Source organism: Staurois parvus, unplaced genomic scaffold (assembly GCF_062004578.1).
Source record: "Staurois parvus isolate SC_StPar_1 unplaced genomic scaffold, SC_StPar_1.0 ptg000056l, whole genome shotgun sequence".
Lineage (NCBI taxonomy): Eukaryota > Metazoa > Chordata > Amphibia > Anura > Ranidae > Staurois > Staurois parvus.
In genome coordinates, this window is record NW_028317852.1 from 3,293,188 (window position 1) to 3,315,054 (window position 21,867).

Consider the following 21,867-nt stretch of genomic DNA (forward strand, 5'->3'; position numbering starts at 1 on the left):
CTTACCCTACGCTTTCTAGCCTAACTTATTTTCCCTCCTCTCTTCTTTATTTCTCTACAGTATGTCTGATAGGAAACTGGGATTGGTTTCCCCCTATACGGGGATAACCCAATCGGATAGTGAACCTGCATTGTTCTTGGCAAGAATCTTATTAACCAATATATATCTGTTACTATAGCAAGGATTTGGAACATGTAATGTCTTCCTATGTATGGTCCTTGGAAGGTAGTGGAGGTTATACCCTCCCACTGTCTATACCCATGTTCAAAACCAGTATACTCTGATGTAATGTTTTTGTTACTTATGCAAAATTTTTAATAAAACCAAAGTTATAAAAAAAAAAAAAACAATAAAGCTTGATACAGTTTGTTACAGCAGGGGAAAAAAATTCTTCCTGATCCCCCCCCCCCCGGATATTTCCTGGATCAACTTTACATTTATATATTAGCATCCAGTTAGATTATGTACATTTAGGAAATAATCCAGGCCTTTTTTAAAACAATCCACTGAACTGGCCAGAACCATCTCTTGAGGGAGTCTATTCAACATTTTCATTGTGCTTACTGTGAAGAAGCCTTTCTGTATTTGGAGATTTAATATATTTTCCTCCAGACGCAAAGAGTGCCCCATTGTCCTCTGATTACCTCAGGGTGAACAACTCTACACTGTGTTCACTATATGAACCACTTATGTATTTATACATGTTGATCATATCCCACTTTAATCTCCTCTTCTCAAGAGAGAATAAATTAAGTTCCTCTAATCTTTCCTCATAGCTGAGCTCCTCCATGCCTCTTATCAGTTTGATTGCTTTTCTCTGCACTGTCTCCTGTTCCCCGATTTGTGAATTTTGTGAATTGGTGCCCATAACTGAACTGCGTATTCCAGATGAGGTCTTACTAATGATTTATACAGGGGTAAAACTATATCTCTCTCTCTCTGGAATCTATACCTCTCCTAAAGTTATTCTTTTTTTTTTAAATAACAAACGTCATACTTACCTGTCCTTTGCAGTGGTTTTGCACAGAGCAGCCAGGATCCTCCTCCTCTTGCGTCCCCCAGCAGCGCTCCTGGCCCCTCCCTCCTGTCGGGTGCCCCCACAGCAAGCAGCTTGCTATGGGGGTAGCCGCTACTCCTTGTATCCATTCACACATGGAGCCGTGGCTCGGCCCTGCCCCCCCCCCCTCTCCTCATTGGCCTACTGGCTGTGATTGACAGCAGTGGGAGCCAATGGCTCCCGCTTCTGTCTCAGCCAATGAGGGGAGGGAGACCCGGGATAGCCGAGACCCCAGTGCACATCGCTGGATTGAGAGGGGGCTTAGGTGAGTATTAGGGGGAGCTGGAGGGGATGCTGCACAGAGAATGTTTTTTACCTTCATGCATAGACTGCATGAAGGTAAAAAACCTTGAGCCTTTAGAACCACTTTAATATAAGAAAGGATTTTGCTTGCTTTTGAAACTGCAGCTTGGCATTGCTGATCTACCAAAACACCCATATCCTTCTCCACTATTGATTCCCCCGGTTGTGCTCCATCTAGTATGTATGATGCATGCATATTCTTAGCCCCCAAGTGCATAACTTTACATTTATCAAGATTAAACCTCATTTGCCACATAGTTGCCCAATTAAACAGTGCATTGAGATCGGTTTGTAAATTGGAGACATCCTGTAAGAACATTATTCCACTGCATAGCTTGGTGTCATCCGCAAACACGGAAATAGTACTTTTAATCTCAGACACTATATAATTTATAAATGTATTAAAAAGTAAGGGTCCCAACACTGAACCTTGGGGTACACCACTGACAACCCTAGACCATTCAGAGTATGAATCATTAACTACTACTCTCTGAATACGATCTTTTAGCCAGTTTTCTATCCATTTACAATTGATTTTTCCAAGCCTGTAGACTTGTGTGGGGAACTGTGTCAAATGCTTTTGCAAAATCTAAGTATATTATATTCATAGCCACTCCTTTGTCCAAGGTTTTGTTTGACTACTTCTGTCTTTCATGAAACATGCTGTTACCTAAAATATATTTTTCTTGCAAGAATTCATCTATGTGTTTTTTTTATTAAACTCTCCAGTATCTTCCCAACTATAGAAGTGTAAGAGATTTCCGGCAAGACGAATCGTGACCGGAAATGTGCAATCACGCACACGCACGGCGAAGATTGGCATCAGACGGCCTACTTAAGGAGTGTCTCTGCTCATGTTCAGTGCTGACTGGTCTTCAGCTCCCCCGTGTCCTGCTTGTTCCTGTATGATTCCTTTGTTGCTGACCCGGCTTGTTCCTCACCTGATTCTGATTGCTCTCCTGATACTGGTTCCTGACTTCGGCTCTGCTCCTGACCTTGGCTTTTCCTTCTGAGTCTGTACCGTGCTGCCCGACTGTTGATGACCCTGGCTAGTCAATGACATTGCTCCTGTCTCTTGTCCTCACTACCTGCCTTGCTCTGGTGCATGCCTGGCAATCTGCAAAACCTGCTCTTCCTACTACTACTGTGCCAAGATCAGAGGATCATCAGCCTTCCAAAGTTTTTCATTAGCAAAAGCTGCAAACAACAACTACTGGCACTCTTGTTCCCCTGGGTCCTAGACTCCCTCTGTTCCTACTCCAGCGGGGTCAGGACTAGTGACACAAGTGAGGCCGACCTCGTCATTTCAGTCTCCCATCAGGTACGTGACAGTACCAGTCAGCCAATGATAGAGTCTGAAAGGGAGGCCTCGCAACTGGGGGACATTCGCCAATCAGTAACTACCTTGTTTAACGTGATATAAGACCTGCAGAAAAACTTCGAGCATCTGGAGAGTAAACTGCTAACCGACTCTAATGTCCTCACAGACACAGATCTCAAGGCAGCCTTTGATGCAGCCACTCAAACGGAGACCAGTATGATCTTTGAAACCCCTGCCCTACCGGAACCCCGGGTGCCTACGCCTGAGTTCTTTACAGGAGACCGCCGGAAGTTCAGGACTTTTCGTAATTCCTGTGAGTTATATTTTTCCCTGCTCCCCAGGACCTTCTCTTCACCAAATACTAAGGTGGGATTTATCATCACGCTTCTTAGGAATGAACCTCAGTCCTGGGCATACCACCTCCGTGAACAACATGATCCGGCCCTAACTTCAGTGGACTCGTTTTTTACAGCAATGGCACAAATCTATGCTGATCCTTTCCGGCACCAAACCACTGAATCTATGCTCAGTAAGCCAGAGGCCTGTGGAGGAATATGTCACTGATTTCCGCATCTGAAGTGCTGATACTCAGTGGAACAAGTCTGCTCTCCGCTATCAGTTCCGTCTTGGTATTTTTGATACCCTGAAGGATGAGCTGGCCCGAGTGGGGGTACCAACCAGATTGGAGAGTCTGATAGACCTGACGATCCACATTGACCGTTGGATTCGGGAAAGACAGGATGAGAGGACTAACGGGAAGATTCTGATATGCTCAGAAATTGGGCCCTCCGTGCCCTCCACGAATGTTGTTCCATCAGAATCGCCCACAATCCAGCTAGGAGAAGCTTTTGGAGACCACAGTTATCCGCAGCAGAACGCCTTCGACGGCAGAAATCCAACCTCTGCCTCTACTGTGGTGATGCAGGTCATTTTGCGGCAACCTGCTCGATAAAACCTCATAAGTCCTCTCCCAACTGTTTTTATATAATGCACCCCCAAGGGACAAGTCGAATGCACCTCTCCTTTCATCTGCACCTACAACTGGCCGAAAGGACAATCACGGTTCCGGCCATCATAGACTCGGGTGCTTGCAGTTGTTTTATGGATGTGCACTTCGCTACCCAGAATAAGATTCCACTCCGTACCAAAGCACAAAGACTTGCAGTTCATCTGGCAGATGGGTCTGGTATCAGTTCTGGCCCTGTAACACAAGAAACCATGCCAATATTCTGCTACTCTCCTTCAGGACACCAGGAATTTCTATGTCTGGATGTTATTACCTCCCCGATTTTTCCAGTTATTCTCGGCATGCCTTGGCTAAGAGCGCACAACCCAACCATCAATTGGTTGTCTGGAGAAATCTTCTTCCCTTCAGAATATTGTCTGACTCACTGCACTCCTAAAGAAACAAGTGTAGCAACTCCTCTTCTCAGTATTCACTCTGATCCTGAAACCATGAAACTCGTTCCTGTGGTGTATCACGAGTATCTGGACGTTTTCAATAAAAAGAGTGCCAATACCCTTCCTTCTCATCGTTCCTATGATTGCCTGATTGAGCTTCTGCCCGGCGCCGAAATTCCTTTCAGTCAAATTTACCCGAACTTATCCGAACTCGAATTAGGAGTCCTCCGGGGGTATATAGACAAAAGTTTGGGAAAAGGGTTTATTCGGCCTTCTACATCACCAGCAGGAGCCAGCATCTTCTTTGTTGAGAAGAAGGATCACACTCTTAGACCTTGTGTAGACTACTGTGACCTAAACAAGATAACGGTCAAGAATTGTTATCCTCTTCCTCTAATCCCCAAATTATTTCAAAGGCTGCGAGGAGCATGTTTCTTCTCAAAATTGGATCTGAGGGGCGCTTACAACCTAGTGAGAATTTGTGAAGATGACGAATGGAAAATGGCCTTTCGAACCCGATTTGAGCATTTTGAATATCTGGTAATGCCTTTTAGTCTCTGTAATGCCCCAGCAACCTTCCAACACCTAGTAAATGATGTATTTCGGGACTATCTGGATCTATTCCTCATCGTTTATCTGGATGACATCCTGGTTTTCTCCAGTTCTATAGAAAGTCATCGGGATCACGTAAAGAAAACTCTGGATAGACTACGCCAGCATCGCCTCTACGCAAAGGCCGAGAAATGCGAATTTGAGAGGCAATCCATCCAGTTCCTTGGGCTTGTTATCACTTCTGAGGGCATCTCTATGGACCCCCAAAAGGTGTCTGCCGTCTTAGAATGGACCATTCCAGGAGACAGGCAAGCAGTGCAGCGCTTTATAGGGTTTGCAAATTTCTATAGGAAATTTATCAAAAACCTCTCTGGAATCATCGCACCAGTGACACAGCTCACCAGGCAGCATATTCCCTTCAAGTGGACTCCTGAGGCCCAAGCAGCCTTTGAGCAATTAAAAATCATGTTCACCTCCGCACCTATCTTGAAGCATCCAGACCCTGCTCTAGCCTTTGTCCTTGAAGTGGACGCTTCGGAGAACGCGGTAGGAGCCATATTGTCACAAAGACAGGGACTTAAATCCCTTCTGCATCCTGTTGCATTTTTCTCCAGGAAATTCAGTGTCTCTGAAAGAAATTATGATGTGGGAGACAGAGAGTTACTAGCCATCAAGGCAGCATTGGAAGAATGGCACTACTTACTGGAGGGAGCATTACACTCACATTTTGTTATAAAACAATTAGTATATATATTGCAGAGGTGTGGTATCCTAAAATGGCTCTGGAGCGCTGCTGGTTCGTGTGCGCTCAACTCACCGGACGTGACATCACTCGTACAAACCGGAACCGGAAATTGCATCAACATGTTTCGCCCCTCTTAAATGGCGTCCTCAAATTTCATGTCGGTGAGTGGAGCGCGCGAGAACCAGCAGTACTCCAGAGACATTTTAGAATACCGTACCCCTGCAATATGTATACTAATTGCTTTATAACAAACTGTGAGTGTAATATTATTGAATTTATTAAACATGGATTAACAATACTACACTATGAGAACTTTTCTCCTTTCCGTTGGTTCATAACTTTTGACAAGTGAGATCCATCAATAAGCTGAGCCTTTTTACATACCAGCTGTGGATTCAATTAAATATTGTGAAGGAACCCTGGAAATACCCAAGATCACACCTCACCAAAGAAATGTGATTTTGACTCTTGAGCCCAAAAAGCTAAGAAGCTAAGAGTCCAACTTATCTGGTGAGTGAGGAGTGCATAGGGGTGGGGGACACCAAGCACAAGTTTTTAATTGTTTTGAGACACTGTACTGGAAGATACAAGCATGAAACATTGGACAAATGGACTCATAATTTATGTACATTAATGTGGCATGCGCTGTGGTTTACATGTTTGTAATATTTAGAAACTGTTTAATGACTGGCATAGTACCACAGGATTGGCAAAAGGCCAATGTAGTGCCTATATTTAAAAAGGAGTCAAAAGTGTGGTGTGTGCGAGGACCAGCCTGCACCATGAACCGGGTGAAAACCCAGAGATGTGAACGTGTTCTATAGGAAATCATGTTAAATGGACTGTAGTGTGTTTCTGCAAAACGCTGCGAAAAAAAAGCTTAGTTGTGAACCTAGACTAACATCCACAATAAAAGAAGCAGTCGGCTATCCTCGCACCCTCCAACAGCATGCAGCCTCCTCTGGATCTCATGCCGGAGCTGACCAGGTCCCCATCCCTGCCACTCGTTTCCCTTCTTCAGGAGGGCAGTGCAGCCCTCCCTGAAAATTGCTGCCCTAGGCAACACCTTGTTTGCCTTGCAGTAAATATGCCGCTGCACAGTGGACGGTACAATTTAAAGCTTGCTAATAAGGTGTAAGCAATAACAGGGGTGTAGATAAGGGGGGGGGGGTTCAGGGGGGTCTGAAACCCCCCCCCAGAGGAGAGTTGCCAACCATCCCTGCAGCCTTCGAAATTTCCACTCACCCACGAGTGGAAATAAGGTGGGGGCGGCGAGCAGTACCGGGACTAGGGGTGCGTGGGAGGGGTGATAGTGGCAAGCAGCGATCTTCTGCATGACTTTCAATAAAGCAGCTGGAAGTCGTGGGAGAGAGAGGAGGAGAATCAGCTCCTAGCTGCTTCATTGAAAGCCATACAGGAGATCACTGCTTGTTACCGCCCTCATCACTGCACAGAACATATCTATGGTTCAGTTTTCTTTCTGCTCCCTCCCACTGCCCGCTGTATTCCCACCGCCCGCTGTGTTCTTCTCACTGCCCAGCCACTTCCTCCATCCTCTGCACCAATAGCAGAAGAGGGGAGAGAGGCTGGATCTGCTCTGCCTCCCCCTGTGCCTGCCCACATTCCAGGCCGTGCAGCTTCAGAGGAGGTGTGGGGGGAACTAAACACAGCAGCCGACAGCTGTGATGCATCTGAATGAGTCATGGTGAGTCTGACCTCCCTTCCTTCCACCCCTCCCTCCCTTCCTTTCACCCACCTCTCCATCCCTTCCTTCCAGCCACCCCTCTCTTACTTTCACCCACCTTTCCTTCCACCCACCCCTCCCTCCCTTCCTTTCACCCACCCCTTCCTTCCCTCCCTTACACCCACCCCTCCCTTCCTTCCACCCACCCTTCCTTTCACCCATCCCTTCCTTCCTTTCACCCATCCCTTCCTTCCTTCCACCCACCCCTCCCTTCCATCCACCCCTTCCATCCACCCCTTCCTTTCTTCCTTCCACCCACCCCTCCCATCCTACCATCCATACCTTCCTTCCTTCCACCCACCCACCCCTCCCTTCCTTCCACCCACCTACCAATCCCTTCCTTCCTTCCACCCCACCCCTTCCTTCCGTCCACTCACCCCTCCCTTCCACCCACGATCCCTTCCTTCCACTTACCCCTCCATCCCTTCCTTCCTTCCACCCACCCCTCTATCCCTTCCTTCCACCCACCCCTCTATCCCTTCCTTCCACCCACCCCTCTATCCCTTCCTTCCACCCACCCCTCCATCCCTTCCTTCCACCCACCCCTCCATCCCTTCCTTCCACCCATCCCTCCCCCCTTCCTCCCATCCCTTCCTTCCTCCCATCTGTCCTTCCACCCCTCCCTTCCATTCACCCACCCCTCCCTTCCTTCCACCTGCCCCTTCCTTCCTTCTACCTGCTCCTCCCTTCCTTCCACCCACCCCTCCCTTCCACCCACCCTTCCTTCCTTCCATCCCCCCCACCCACCCTTCCTTCCACCCACCCCTCCCTTCCACAAATACCTCCTTTCCTTCCACCCACCCTTCCCTTCAACCCATCCTTCTTTCCTTCCACCCACCCTTTCTTCCTTTCACCCTTCCTTCCTTCCACCCACCCCTTTCTTCTACGCAACCCTCCCTTCAAGGGGGAGAAGTTGTTGGTGGTGGTGGGGGGGGGGGAGTGGTAAAAATGCAGCTCAGCTGCGAGCTGAACCCTCCCAGAAAAACAAAATATCTACAGCCCTGAGCAATAAGCAAAGCTCCACAGGGTGTTATGTTTTTTGTAGTACAGGTAATGTGAAATTGTAGTTTACCCAATATTGGTGGCAATCCAGTAACATGGCTCTGGTCTACTGATGTAGCCCTACCTAAACTATATGGCTAACGAGAACAAACACCCTCTACTTAAAGCGCTATTAAACCCAAAAAAAAAAATGTAAGATAATACATTACAGCTGGTGGTTTCATTAGTATTTTTTTAATCTTTTTTCCACATGGTGATTCAGACAGTAACACAGGTTCTGTTTTAAGATTTCTCCGCTCTAAATGGAGGAGCAATGGAGGCACCTTTGGACAGTAGCATTGTTAGTCTGGAAAGAGTACAAGCACTTGACTAATGACTTAAAGCTAAATTCTTGCTAACACTTTTTAATGTAGAACTAAGCCCTGGTTCACACCAAATGTGATTTCAAAGTGGTGCAATCTGGTCCCATTTAAAGCGAGACTTCAATGTAGCACCGATATAGACACATGAGTGTTTTCAGTGCCATTTACCTCATAGTGTATGAGAGTTAAATCACATTGAAGTGGTGAAAAAGTAATGCATAAACTATTTTTCAAGTCATGCTACTTTACATCTATTAAGACAGTGCCATAGAAATGCATTCGATGCAACTTCAGATGCAATTTGTAAATCGCATGTCGCACCTAAATTTGCAGCAGTGTGAACCAAGGCAAAAACAGGATTTTTGTTACTCACCGTAAAATCTCTTTCTCTGGGTTCATTGACAAACACAGTTCTTCTGAATCTTGACCAAAAGGTTTATAGTGCCATCTACAGGAGTAGGACATTAGCCAGAAAAAGAAGACAGCACCACCTATGGGCAGTGCTAGCTGGTATTAACAACCTCTCTGCTATACGCAAGCCAGTTAGTCACAAAGCAGTGTCAGAAGTATAAACTCCATAAAAATAGGGGTGGGTGCTATGTCTGTTAATGAACTTAGAGAAAGGGATTTTACGTTGAATAACAAAAATCCTGTTTTTTCTTACGTTCATTGACAGACACAGCTATTCTGATTCTCATCCATAGGGACATCCCAAAGCAGTGTCTCAAGAAGGGGTGGGAAAACTAAAAAGAAGGAATCTTAAACAGTGGTCTGCAAAAGAAGCATCCGAAGATGCAAACACAGTAACTTGTAAAATTGCTTTAAAAATGTTCACAGATGACAGTGGAGGGAGGAGCTCAATCCTTAATGGCGTATGCCAGAATAATAGTCTGCTGAATCCAATGGAATATAGTAGTGGAGGAGGCCGTTGGGCCTTTTCTTGGACTGTCCATGAGCACCAAAAGAGAATCCGATCTCCCGAAGGAGGCAGTAGCAGACAGGAGTAAAGGTGTAAATGAGACTACACTGGTCTCAAGGTGCCACCAGTGCATCCATTGCATCTGCCAGGGAGTCCTGCACTCTTGTCACAAACTTTAGGACCTTCCTGTTGAGGTGGGACATCATAGGATCCACGTCTGGGGTCCCCAGCATAGGCAGATCTGAAAGAACACATCTAGGTGTAGCAGCCACGCCCCCAAATCCATTCTTTGGCAAATGAGGCAAGCTGCCTGCTAATTCCTAATGCCTGGGATGTGCATGGCGGAGAGCCAGAATGTTCTGTTCTGCCCACTGCAAAATAAAAAATGCCAATAGTGCCAATTCGTTGTGCTTATCATCCAGTAGAGCAGGGGAAAGGACTTCCTGGCCTGTTGGGGAGGAGACCAGGGCCACCAGTGGGGAAAGGTTCTCGTCGACCAGCCCAGACAAAACTGGTTGTCCAGAGAAGCGGGAGATGTCAACAGGATTTCCCTCTGAAGAACTCATGTACAGAACTATGTATATGAATCTAATGCATCTAATGCGTATGGGACCGCCTTGAGGGCAGAGCCTGTGAGAACAAGACCACATGGAGGACTGCTTGCGAAACAAAAATAGTTGAACATCAGTCTGAAGCTTTTGGAGCTTGTCTGCCAAGAAAAATACTGTTGTCTACGTTGAGTCGAGACTCAGGCCCAGACACTCCAGTCTCCTAGTCGGGGTCAAGGCCGACTTCTTGAGGTTCAGGACCCATCCAAAGTCCTGCAGGGAGTACATCATGATCTCCATGTTTCTGTCAGCATGGGCTGGTAGTCCGACAACAGGAGCAGGTCATCCCGATAACCTGTCACACCAATCCCCTGTTGTCTCAGCAACACCAGGACTGGGGCCAGCACCTTGGAGAATACCCAGGGGGCCGAGACCAGCACTGAGGGGAGCACCACAAAAGGATAATTTGCATCCTCCACTGCAAAGTGAATTAACTGCTGTGTCCTTTGTAGATGGGAATGTGCAGGTTTGTATCCTTGATGTCTATGGATGCCAGAAAATCCCTCCCCCCACCCAGTTAAGAGAAGCCGACACCAAAGGGATGGATTCTATCTTGAACTTCTGCACTCGCGCAAAGCAATTCAAGGTCATAGAGGTTGAATCGTAAACAGGTTGGAGTAAAAAACCCCAAAATTGTTCTGGCTCACACACAGGGACTATCACTCCCTGACACAGAAGAAAATGCCCATGCACAGGGCCCGAGGGTGCGATGACGGAAAGTGAAGATTAAAGGGAAAAAATGTATCTGGTGAATAAAAAAAATTCTATTCTGTGGCCAGACACAACGAGTTTGCAGACCAACTCGCCTGGATTGAGGGAGGCAGAAGCAGCAAAGACGACCCCCCCATCCTGGAAACAGGTGGGGGCAAACTTTCAGACTGAAGAGGGCTCATCTGCAGACTCGATGGAATTGTTGTCTAGGAGTGACTGGCACCACCTGCAGGGGCCTTGAAGGTTTTGAAGCCCCTGTTACAGGAGCTAGGAAAATGAAAAAGCCTCTTGTGGGAGGCTTTTTCATTTGTGGGTTCAATCCCCTTCTTGGCCTGTGGGAAGAAGGTACTCTTGCCTACCGTGAGGCTTTTGATGTTATCCAAGTTGGCACCAAAGAGATTTTCTCCCTGGAAGGGCAGATCTGCCAAGATCTTTTTAGAAGTCTGGTCAGCAGACCAGCATTTAGCCAAAGCACCTCCACTGCAATAGAAAGCTTGGCAGGAGAACAGCAGCATCCAAGGATGCATCACATATGTATTTCAGGCCCTGGACAAGCTGGTCCGCCATATCCATGTACACCTGACCCACTTGTCTAGTGGATAAACTTTTCTGCAGAACCTTGGCACATTTAGTAAGCATCTGAGGCACCAGGGCTGTGGCCAACACAGGTCATAACGCTGACCCTGCAATGGTAAACATAGAGCGGGTAATCAATTCTGCTCAGCAGTCTTCAGGATCCTTAAAGAAGGGACAAAGGAACACAGCGCCTCTAAGTGTGTACTGTAGTAGTATTTAATAAGATAAGTAGTAACTCACATCTTAGAAATTAAAAACAGGCTCATGTAGTGGAGAGGTAAAACGTCTTATACCAGATGTTTGGGTGACTGTACCAGAAGGAGATAGCCTAGGTCCGCCAGCAGATGTTGCTGTGTATGTGTAGCATGGGTGGTGAAGTCTGGCAGAGTCTCCAAGATGTCCAAGGTTGGTCACGTTCGGCGTCTGACGTCATCAATATGCGACGCATTTTTGAGCATGTGCGCGACAGGCAACGCTCGTCCCTTCATATATAGGAGCTATTTTACTTATGAAAGGACTGACCATCCAGTCCTGAGGTTTACACAGCCCTGTCACACAGCACAGCTTTGTTTGAAAGGGCAAGAGGCCTGATTTTTTTTCTACTACAGTTAACTAATAAGAATAGGCCTTATCCTTCAATGATCGGAACAGTGAAAAAGAAGCAGTTGACTGATTAGCTCAACTCCCTGTCCCTCTGCTCTCTCTCCTTCTATCAGCTACTTAGTAATACAGAACAACGAATTGTCTCCTTGTGCTGAGAATATGAAGAAAGCACTGCACAATCAAACTGTGGTCCAGTTTTGCAGTAAACTGTTAATATTCTTGGTGTGTCGGCAAGATGGACCATACCAGTACCTTGCCACAAAAAATGGGCATGGGAGCTGAAATCCTCCTGGAGAAGTTTGTTTGATATGTACAGTATCTGAATGTGTTTCTACTCCTAATCTGAGCCCTGCTCTAAAGGGAACTGCAAGAGGCTGTCACTAAATTAATTTCAGGTACTTACACTGCTTGCTAAAAAAAAAAAATACATTTCATGATGTTGCAAAGCTGTAGTAATGCAATGTAAGCTTTATTACAAGAAATGGGAGGTCTCTGACCTACAGGGATGTCCAGATTACAACACTGAATAACAGAATTAGAAATGGGACATATGGCGATTCACATATATGTACTTCAAAGTATAGCATTACCCCCTTGAGGGCCGCTGAGTAATTTTCAGGCTCCTTGTCTTTCCTGAGCCTGCTTTGGAAGCCCAACCCTGCTGACACCACCTTAGAGTCTCGTCCAGAAGAAACCTCTGGCTGCAACCATAAAATAGACTCACACACAGTTTAGAGTAAACTGACATTTTGGTTATATTGAGGTAAAAATGCAAGCACAGTAGAACAACAAGATGTACATCAAGATGCGCAGTAGAAAAACAAGATTTATAGTATGTGCATGGAATAACAGCGAATATTCAAATCAATTTGAGATGTCCTGCAATTCAGAATCCAAATGGAAACTCAGCCCTGAGATGTTTCTTTCCAAGTGAAGCAGAAGGGGAAACAAAATTATATTGGCAGGCTTACTCACATTGGGCTCTCAGGTACTGGTGGCTGGGTTTAATTCTGAGAAAAAGAAAGCTGTCTATAACCACAGGCCTACTGGACACTTTTACCCCCTTCCTGCCAAGGACACTTTTCAGCTTTCAGTGCTGTCACACTTTGAATGACAATTGAGTGGTCCTGTAACACTGTACCCATATGAAATTTTTATCTTTTGTTACTCACACAAATGGAGATTACCTTTGGTGGTATTTAATCACCAATGAGTGGTTTATTTTTTGGTAAACAACTGAATAAAGACAGAAAATGTTGAAAAAAAAAAAGTGTTTCTTAGTTTCTATCATAAAATTTTGTTAACAGGTAATTTTTCTCCTTCACTGATGTGCGTTGATGAGGCTGCACTGATAGGTGGCACTGATAGGCTGCACTGATGAGGCAGCACTGGTGGGCATTAATGAGGAGGCACTGATGAGGTCGCGTTCTGGGAGGACATCATATGACGTCATCGTGACATGCTCAAAGGTCTCCAACACAGGCCCTGCATTTAGATATGGAATCCCACACACAAGCAAATTAAAAATCGCAGGAAATGTAGAAAACAATGAATTTTTTTTTTTTCTTACAGTATAAAGTATTTTACTCTAAAACATCTCACCATTTCAACAGATCCATCCTTAGGAAAGAAGAGGAGCTGATAACGCCTTTGAAGAGCAGCATTTGGATCATACCATTCAGCAATGAACACATATCTATCATCGTCATTCTGCAAAAAATGAATATATATCAATTTGTAATCTTTTATATAAATAAGAAAACACATTCCACATATAATTCCACACATAGGATTTATATCCTTTGTGAATATAGCAGATAACATTTAAGAGCTCTTGCACATGGGCCAACTGAGCCAGGTAAGCATAACTCCAGACGCATTTTCTCCGTCTCGGCAGCCCACACGAATGAATGTGTGCCGCTGTACTAATTTAACTTTGGTGGTATTGTAAATAAGTGCAGCGTAGAACATTTTCTATTTTTTTTTTTTTGCACATGCCTGTGTGCATTTATGTCAATGATAGGCTCTATGCTGTCCCTGGGCTACTTAGGTGGCAAAGAAAAAAAAAATCCCTTTATGGTGGAAAATCTCTCTGATCCCACTGATTAGATTTCCTACTGCTTCCTATCATTATGACACCGTTACTAGGACAGGACATGAGGGGTGTACCCCTATTCTATCCAAAATTTTGTTTGGCTGGAGTTGTAATTTAACTGGCAAAATATGTTAGCTTCAAATGGGAACCATTTGATGCGATATTTGTCCATGTTCTTGGCTGTCAGGGCTGAACTGAATATACATTTGAAGTCAATGACCTTTACTCCCAACCGCCCATAGAGCAGACTGGGCTTGGTCTGTGTCTGCTCTGTATAAACTAATCAGACACGAACCTGTCATCTGCCCGCTCTGCTCTGCTCTGATCTACAGAGGATCAGTGGACAGATTCCCTGCTGAGCAAATTAGATCTGCCCTGTGTGAAAGGAGCCTTAGAAGGAGCCAGGGAGAAACTTGTCAGCCAAACAGCGCCTGCATCCGATCAGTTGACAAGCATGCTGTGTCTATGTTTTTAACTGTAAACAATAAATTGAAGCTAGATTCCCAGCCACTATCATCAGTCCATCCAGTGAGTCCAAGATAGCTTAAACAGAATCAGCTCAACAAACTGTTTAAACAGTGATAGCAACAACATCCATGGGCAAACTAAACCCTGTAGTAAATATATCCTGTATAAAAGAAATGTCATGCAAATAAACTTCTGTGCCATTATCTGGAAACATATTTGTATTAGATCTTTTTCTGTCAGTACCTAAATATTTGCCCTGTAGGTGAAAGCTAAAATACATTACATTTTTGGTATGAAGAGGAACCCAAGGGAGAAAGTTAAACATTACTTTTAACTACAACCAGCTGATAAGGCACATTGCAGTAGGATACCAACTCACATCAGAGGCCAATTAGGCCACCACTGGTGGCCTTCCAGAGAAGACAAAGAGAAAAAAATAAAACCACAGAAGCTAAAAAATTATGGGGAACATTCAAACTAACATATGTGTAATGGTCAATGCAAAGTTTTACTGCAGCATACCATGTTTAAAAGGGTTAGTTCACGTTTACCATAAAAATTGCGTATGCATGTAAGGGTCACCTGTAGATACCACCACTCAATCACCCATCTAAAAGAGACTTTAAAGTATATGTAACATCTAACAATAAACTTATTTTGTTTGCTCCAGAGCTGTCTTGTCCATTCTTCATGCTACAAGGTTAAGCACAGTTTAACTTTTTAAAATTTTTTTAAATAAAAACCTCTTTATTTAACTCTGCACTGGTGTGCATTGTGATGTACAAATCTGCATTTTAATGCATTTTTGTGTGTTTCATAAAAATACAGACATTTCTATTTAAAGCACATCAGTGTACTTGTATGGTGTGAACAGGGCACATACAGTAGAAATCAATTGTTTGCTCAGTGTTTTTGTGTTGCACCTGTGCTGATCCATAAAGATCAACGCAGTTCAGCTGATATGATGTGAATGCGCCCTTACCGTCCTTCTTTTCTGAGCATTTTCTCCTACAGAATGACTGGGACACTTTAATAAGTAAACAGATTTGTACTTGTAGGTAACTCTCTGCAAGTCACAATTAGATGATAGTCTACATAGAAAACATAGAACCAGCAGCAACTTGACACTTAGCCCATGAATTACAAGCTGATGTGATGACAAGGAAATAGAGAGAAGTCAATGATATTACAATATAGATTCGTTTACTGAACCTGAAGAATACTTGACACACTGCCATTTATACCTCTGCAGTCATTCAGCAGATCTCTGGAAATGATTATTGTTGCCGTGATGGCACAGTGATAGCAGGTTAGAATAAAGTTCAGAGAAGGTTAAACGTTATTTAAAGGCAAACGTCAGCAGTCCAATGAGAGTTATGTGAAGTCAGGAAGTATGCTGGACTTGGATCAGTTCTCAGAAAGAGGTGAAAATCACAATGTGAAGTAGGCAGGGTCATGGCTCTCAATGTCATTCCAAGACAAGATGTCACGTACCTGATTGGAGACTGAAATGACGAGGTCGGCCTCACTTGTGTCACTAGCCCTGACCCCGCTGGAAGTGGAAGAGAGGGTGTCTAGGGACCAGGGGGACAAGAGCGCCAGCAGATATTGTTTGCAGCTCTTGCAGTTGGAGACTTTGGAAGACTGATGAACCTCCGATTTAGGCACATTAGTAATATGCAGAGCTGGTATGGTAGATCGCCAGGTGTGCACCAGAGCAAGGCAGGAAGCTGGGATAGGAGACAGGAGCAGTGTCAAAGGAATAGCCGGGGTCATCAACGGGCGGACAGCGAGGTACAAAATCATAAGCAAGCCAAAGTCAGGAGCAGAGCTGAAGTCAGGAACCAGTATCAAGCAGGAGAGTAATCAGAGTCAGGTCAGGAACAAGCCGGGTCAGCAACAAGGAAATCACACAGGAACGAGCAGAAAACGGGGATCAGCTGAAGACAAGTCAGCACTCATCACAGGCAGAGACACCTCTTAAATAGTCCGTCTGGCGCCAATCTTCACCATGTGTGTGCGTGATCGTGCATTTCTGTGCACATGCACAAGTCTATTCACCAGCCGTCTCACGGGAATTCCCTTACACAAGATGGCTGACAAATCATGTATAATGTATAATGCCAAGCAAACCAAGAATTCAGATAATTAAAGGCTACATTGGCTACATTCCAGCCAAAACAGGAGTATTACCAGCCAGATATATAGCAATGAATAAACTGACACTAAAGCCAGCCACAGCAGGAACCGTTCAAGATTTAAACCGTGTATGGGCAAGCTGAATGTACCCCAGTTGATCGATCAATCAACTTGAGTACAACCAGCCTGACAAATTTTACATACAATTAATGCTAGCAGCTGTTATAGCAATAATCACTGAGAACACAATGACTCCGCGAGAGGGATTCCCCTGTCAATCCGTGGTTGCAGCAAAGAAATTTTCTCCGTCTATGGCCTGCCTTAGATTACTTGGAGGTTACCCCATCCTCCTTCGAAGAACAGAGAAACCCAAGAGATCCAGTCTTGCACAAGACAGCTGAGATCTCTCTGTAGAATCAACTGTTGCTTGTCACATTGACACTTTTTTTTATTACTACTATTTATTTTTTATGCTCAATTGCTCTCCATGTGATGGGTGCTAGACCGAACAAGAAGAGAATAAAAATCTCTTTAATGAAAACACAAATACTTCATTTAGAACTTGACAGAGGTTCAAATCCTTACCTACCATGTACAAAACTAAAATAAAAAAAGGTTTGGCTGGGGTTGGGCTTTAAAGTATAATTCCAGGTATGGATATTTTTGTACACAGTTACATTGGTCGATGTCCCACCAATGTAGCTATGCCTATACCACACCTAGCTGATCCCCTGGAAGCTAGAACTCATTGAAGTAGGTACCGATACTTCAGTGATCTCCTCTTACTTCCAGATCCTGTGCCAAGCAAATACTTACTGTATTCTGAACACAGGAGACCTTCCGCTAAGCATGGGCACCATTTAGAGAATTTTCTGAATGTATACAAAGTGCTCTCTAATTGGAGAAGGTGGAGAAGTGGGGTGGTGACATCACTCTGTCCACCTCTACCAATCAAAGCATTCTCTGAATAGTGCCCGTACCGAACGGCTTGACCTCCTGTGTTCAGAATGCATCAGAGCAGTTGCTCAGCACAGAACCCGGAAGCAAGTGAAGATCACTGGTTTAGTGGTGTCTACCTCAGAAATTTCTAGCTTCTAGGGGGGTTGGCCAGATATGGTAAATACATAGTTACATTGGTCCAAGCTGGCATAAAATATCCAACCCTGGAATTCTTAATGCTGAGCTAAAAAAAACAAAAAAAAAACATTGTTTTGCTGTGTGCTGGGTATAGCTTAGTTACCTCTAATTTTTGGTGTATCAGGTCCAGAGGGTAGCTGAGGATACTAAAAACCTTCTTGTATTATGCAACATTCCACTGTTGGATTTGATCTTCCAGCTCAGCTGCTGTGAGTTCCACCGCTCATACAGTGGTGGTTGCTTCTCTTCAACCCCTCCATTCAGAAAACATTTTATATTCTTTCCAATGAATACAAAGCAGGGATTCAATTTCTGTTAACCAGGACATGCAATTCCAGGCACCGGGCAAGAAGTTTTTTTTTTACATTTAGCCCTGTTGCGGGCAAGCAGCAGGGTTTAGAGCCGATGATCGTCTCTCTTGTAAAAAGCAAACTGAGTGGCTAACTTGCCGCTGGATTGCTTTTACAAGCAGTGAGAGGGGACGCTGCCAGCCCCCACTTTCTGCCTGCCAGCTTTAACAGGTTGTCCAGGGGTGGATTGACCATTCGGGATCCACTTGTCCCAATCCTCCACCTCACCAAACACCACTAGCAGGCTCTGGGAGCTGACAGCTATGATTGGTGGTAGTATGGAGCACAGCAGCTCCTCTCAGCCAATGGCAGCCAATAATCTGAAATCATTTAGTGAGGATCTTGCCTAGCTGTGCAGGGTTCCCCGAGGCAGCTGGATGCTGTGCAAATCCTGTGTAGAGAGCCGGGAGCAGTGAGTGCCAGGGAACAGAGGTAGGCTGGGCTGTATTGTGCCGGCCTGTGTGGACGTAGTTCATTGACAGTACAGGGTTTATAACAAGTGTGTACCATGTGTCTGCAATGACTGCTCTGCACAGCGCTCTTCTCCTCTCCTGTGCCCTCTCCTCTGTCATTGCCAGGCAGCAGCCAAGGGAGTGACAGCAAGCTTGGCTTCCAAGTAACCAGAGAGCCAGCTATAGCTATAGTCGGGGTAGGGGGGGTGAATTACATGTGCTCAGCCATCCTTCTCCACCTATCACTGTGCGGGCTCAGTGCCCATCCGCCCTCCTCCGCCTATCACTGTGCAGACTCAGTGCACAGTTCCCCACGCTGCTAGGATTCCCCCCCAACTTCTTGGACCACAGCCCCCCCCTCCCCACTGTTCCACCACCTCAGGGATTCCTCGGCACCCCCTTCATGTAGCACTGCTGGTCAGTTTCCCCTCCTCCCCCTCCCATTGGCTGCAGCTGGTGCTGCAGTGGGAGAATGGTGATTGGTGCAGTGCTCGGGGGCGGGGGATGTTAACTAGCTCCTTCCTGAATGGATACAGGATCGATCCATACAGTGGAAGCAGTGGCTGCAATTGGGAGCAGTGGCTGTGTCTGAGCAACCTCTGCATCCCAAATGACATAAATGGGATTGCTTGCACAGAGATGCCTGGAACACCTGTGCATCCCCATGCTCGTAAACACCGCAAATGTCAGATCATGGACAGTAATTCTTGCACCAGAGCTCCTCTGTAAATCTAAAGTGGTAACCTGTAAAGGCATTTAAAGAGTCACCTATGGATAGTAAGATTTATGTCGCTTGCCACTGTTACATGATCGAGCGCAATTTTAAAGCGTGACATGTTTGTTATTTACCCGGCGTAACATCAGCTTTTATATTTGACCAAAAACCTAGGTTATGTCAGGGGTGTGGAAATTTTTTAAAAAGCTACTTGTCCAGGGACTAAATCGGTGTCCCAATCTGCTTGTCCAGATAATAAAAAATAATCAAAACTTTATTTAAATCTGAGGTGCTTTTAGGAATGTCTGGGACTGTTAAAAACAAAAAGGGGCTTTATGGTGACTTAAATGTTTAAAATTTTTAACATTGTGCTGTTTATCTCCTCCTCACCTCCCTGCCTGTCTCCAGCACCACACCCGGGGACTAGCAGGGAGGAGAGAGACCTTGCACTGTAATGAGCACCGACTGAGTACGCGTCAGAAAAAGGGGAGTGTCAGGATTATCCTTTATCCCTTTTGCTGCCAGAGCCGATTTTACGTTTTTTGCACAAGCAAAACAAATTTTCCCATCACATAGGGGACAAAAAGTTCCCTATGTGATGATTTTTGGTGACAAGTTCTCTTTATTAAGACAATACCCTGGATGTCTTCCCTCTACTCCAATGGATGTAATGCAGTGCACTTCGCACTGCATTACATTCTTTCCCAGCTTCGGTGACCGAGAAATCTGTCAAAGGTGACCCAGAAGTGCCGTTGTGACAAGAAGGGGAGGGGAGGGGATGTGTCTACTCTCCTCCTTTCCCTATACTCGCCAGCACCCACTGAACTGGTTCTGGGCCCACAGATGGGCAAGTGGAGCCTGGAAGACAAAGTGTGCAGGGGGACAGAGGCTGGCACTGTAGTGGGCTGTGTAGAAGCAATTGGGCGGCAGCGCAGCCACCCAAATGCTTCCACCTGACAGGTGAGCCCTGCTGCTTGCTTGCAGCAGGGCTAAAGGTTAAAAAAAACTACCGCTCGGTGATACAAATTGAACATCCCTGTGTGTGTATTGTGTTTTTTGCATTAAAATGTAAAAAAACGGTTTTTTCTCCAAAAAACTGCATTTGAAAAAACAGCTGCGCAAATAACTTTTGACATAAATTGCAATACTCTCTAGGGTCTCTGCTTTAAAAAAATACTTGTTATGTTTGGGGGTTCTAAGAAATTTTCTAGTAAAAAAAACTGATTGTTACATGTAAACAAGAAGTGCCAGAAAAGGCCTGGTCTTCAAGTCGTTAACGGAGCGGACACCGGAGCTTGATTTGACTGCTCAGCATGCACTTTTACTGAGCACCCAAGTGCTTTCATGTGCAACAGTAACCTGAAAGAATAAAGTTTTTTTTTCTTCTCATTAGAGCCAGCGCCTCATTGACTCGTTCAGCAGATGCGCTTTTGCTGAGTGTTAAGAGGGCCCGACATTCCCCTTTCCTGACGAGCACCCAATTGGGGCTCATTACACTGCAAGGTCTCTCCCTTCTCTGCTAGTCTCCGGGTGTGGTGATGGAGACAGGCAGGGAGGTCAGTAGCACATAAATGCACAATTTTAAAAATATTAAAAGTCTAGGTCGCCATAAAGCCCCTTTTGTTTTTAAAAGTCCCCGACATTCCTAAAAGCACCTCTGCCTAATAAAAAAAAACATCAACCCTTCTTGCTATCAGTAAAGACCCTATTTAAATACATTTTTGGTTAAAAATAAATTTCTATCAGGACATGTAAATCGTCATGAGTAGATTGAGACCCCAGTTTAATCCCTTGAACAAGTGTTTTTTTTAGAAAATTTCCACACCCTTGCAAAACTTTCTCTAAATAAACAAGGTGAGATCCTGACATTATTCTGTCCCTCCCTTCCCCTTGTACATTCAGAAAAAGCCTTGTATTATGTGAAAAAAATGCTAGATGTTTTCTGAATGGATGAGTTGAATAATGAGCAACTCAAAATCATCATTGTACCAGCAGCGAAACTCACAGTAGTTAGGCTAGAAGTTCAAAGCTGACAGTGGAAAGCAACATATTACATCAAAATACACTATACTGCCAAAAGTATTGCGACACCCTTCCAAATCATTAGATTCAATCACCTCCATGGCCACAGGTGTATAACATCAAGTACCTAGACATGCAAACTTCTACAAACATTTGTGAAAAAATGGGTCGCTCTCAGGAGCTCAGTGAATTCAAGCGTGGTACCATGATAGGTTGCCACCTGTGCAATAAGTCCATTCGTGAAATTTCCTTGCTACTAAATATTCCACGGTCAACAGTTAGTGGTATTATAACAAAGTGGAAGCAACTGGGAAAAACAACAACTCAGCCACGAAGTGGTAGGCCATGTAAAATGACACAGTGCACAGCAGTCACTAACTGTCTGCAGAGTCAATAGCTAATGACCTCCAAACTTCATGTGGCATTCAGATTAACACAACAACAGTGCATAGAGAGCTTCATGGAATGGGTTTCCATGGCTGAGCAGCTGCATCCAAGCCTTACATCACCAAGTACAATGCAAAGCGTCGGATGCAGTGGTGTAAAGCACACCGCCACTGAACTCTAGAGCAGTGGAGACGTGTT

At 45.0% G+C, this 21,867-nt stretch overlaps 1 protein-coding gene across 1 annotated transcript in view; it reads right to left on the reverse strand.

The window, feature by feature from the left end:
- Nucleotides 1-21,867, reverse strand: part of NME7 (NME/NM23 family member 7) — a 288,737-nt gene that overhangs the window by 212,777 nt on the left and 54,093 nt on the right. Inside the window, exon 2 of the mRNA XM_089668274.1 lies at nt 13,507-13,614. Coding sequence (XP_089524400.1) covers nt 13,507-13,614 — 108 coding nt within the window. The remainder of the gene's footprint in view (nt 1-13,506; nt 13,615-21,867) is intronic.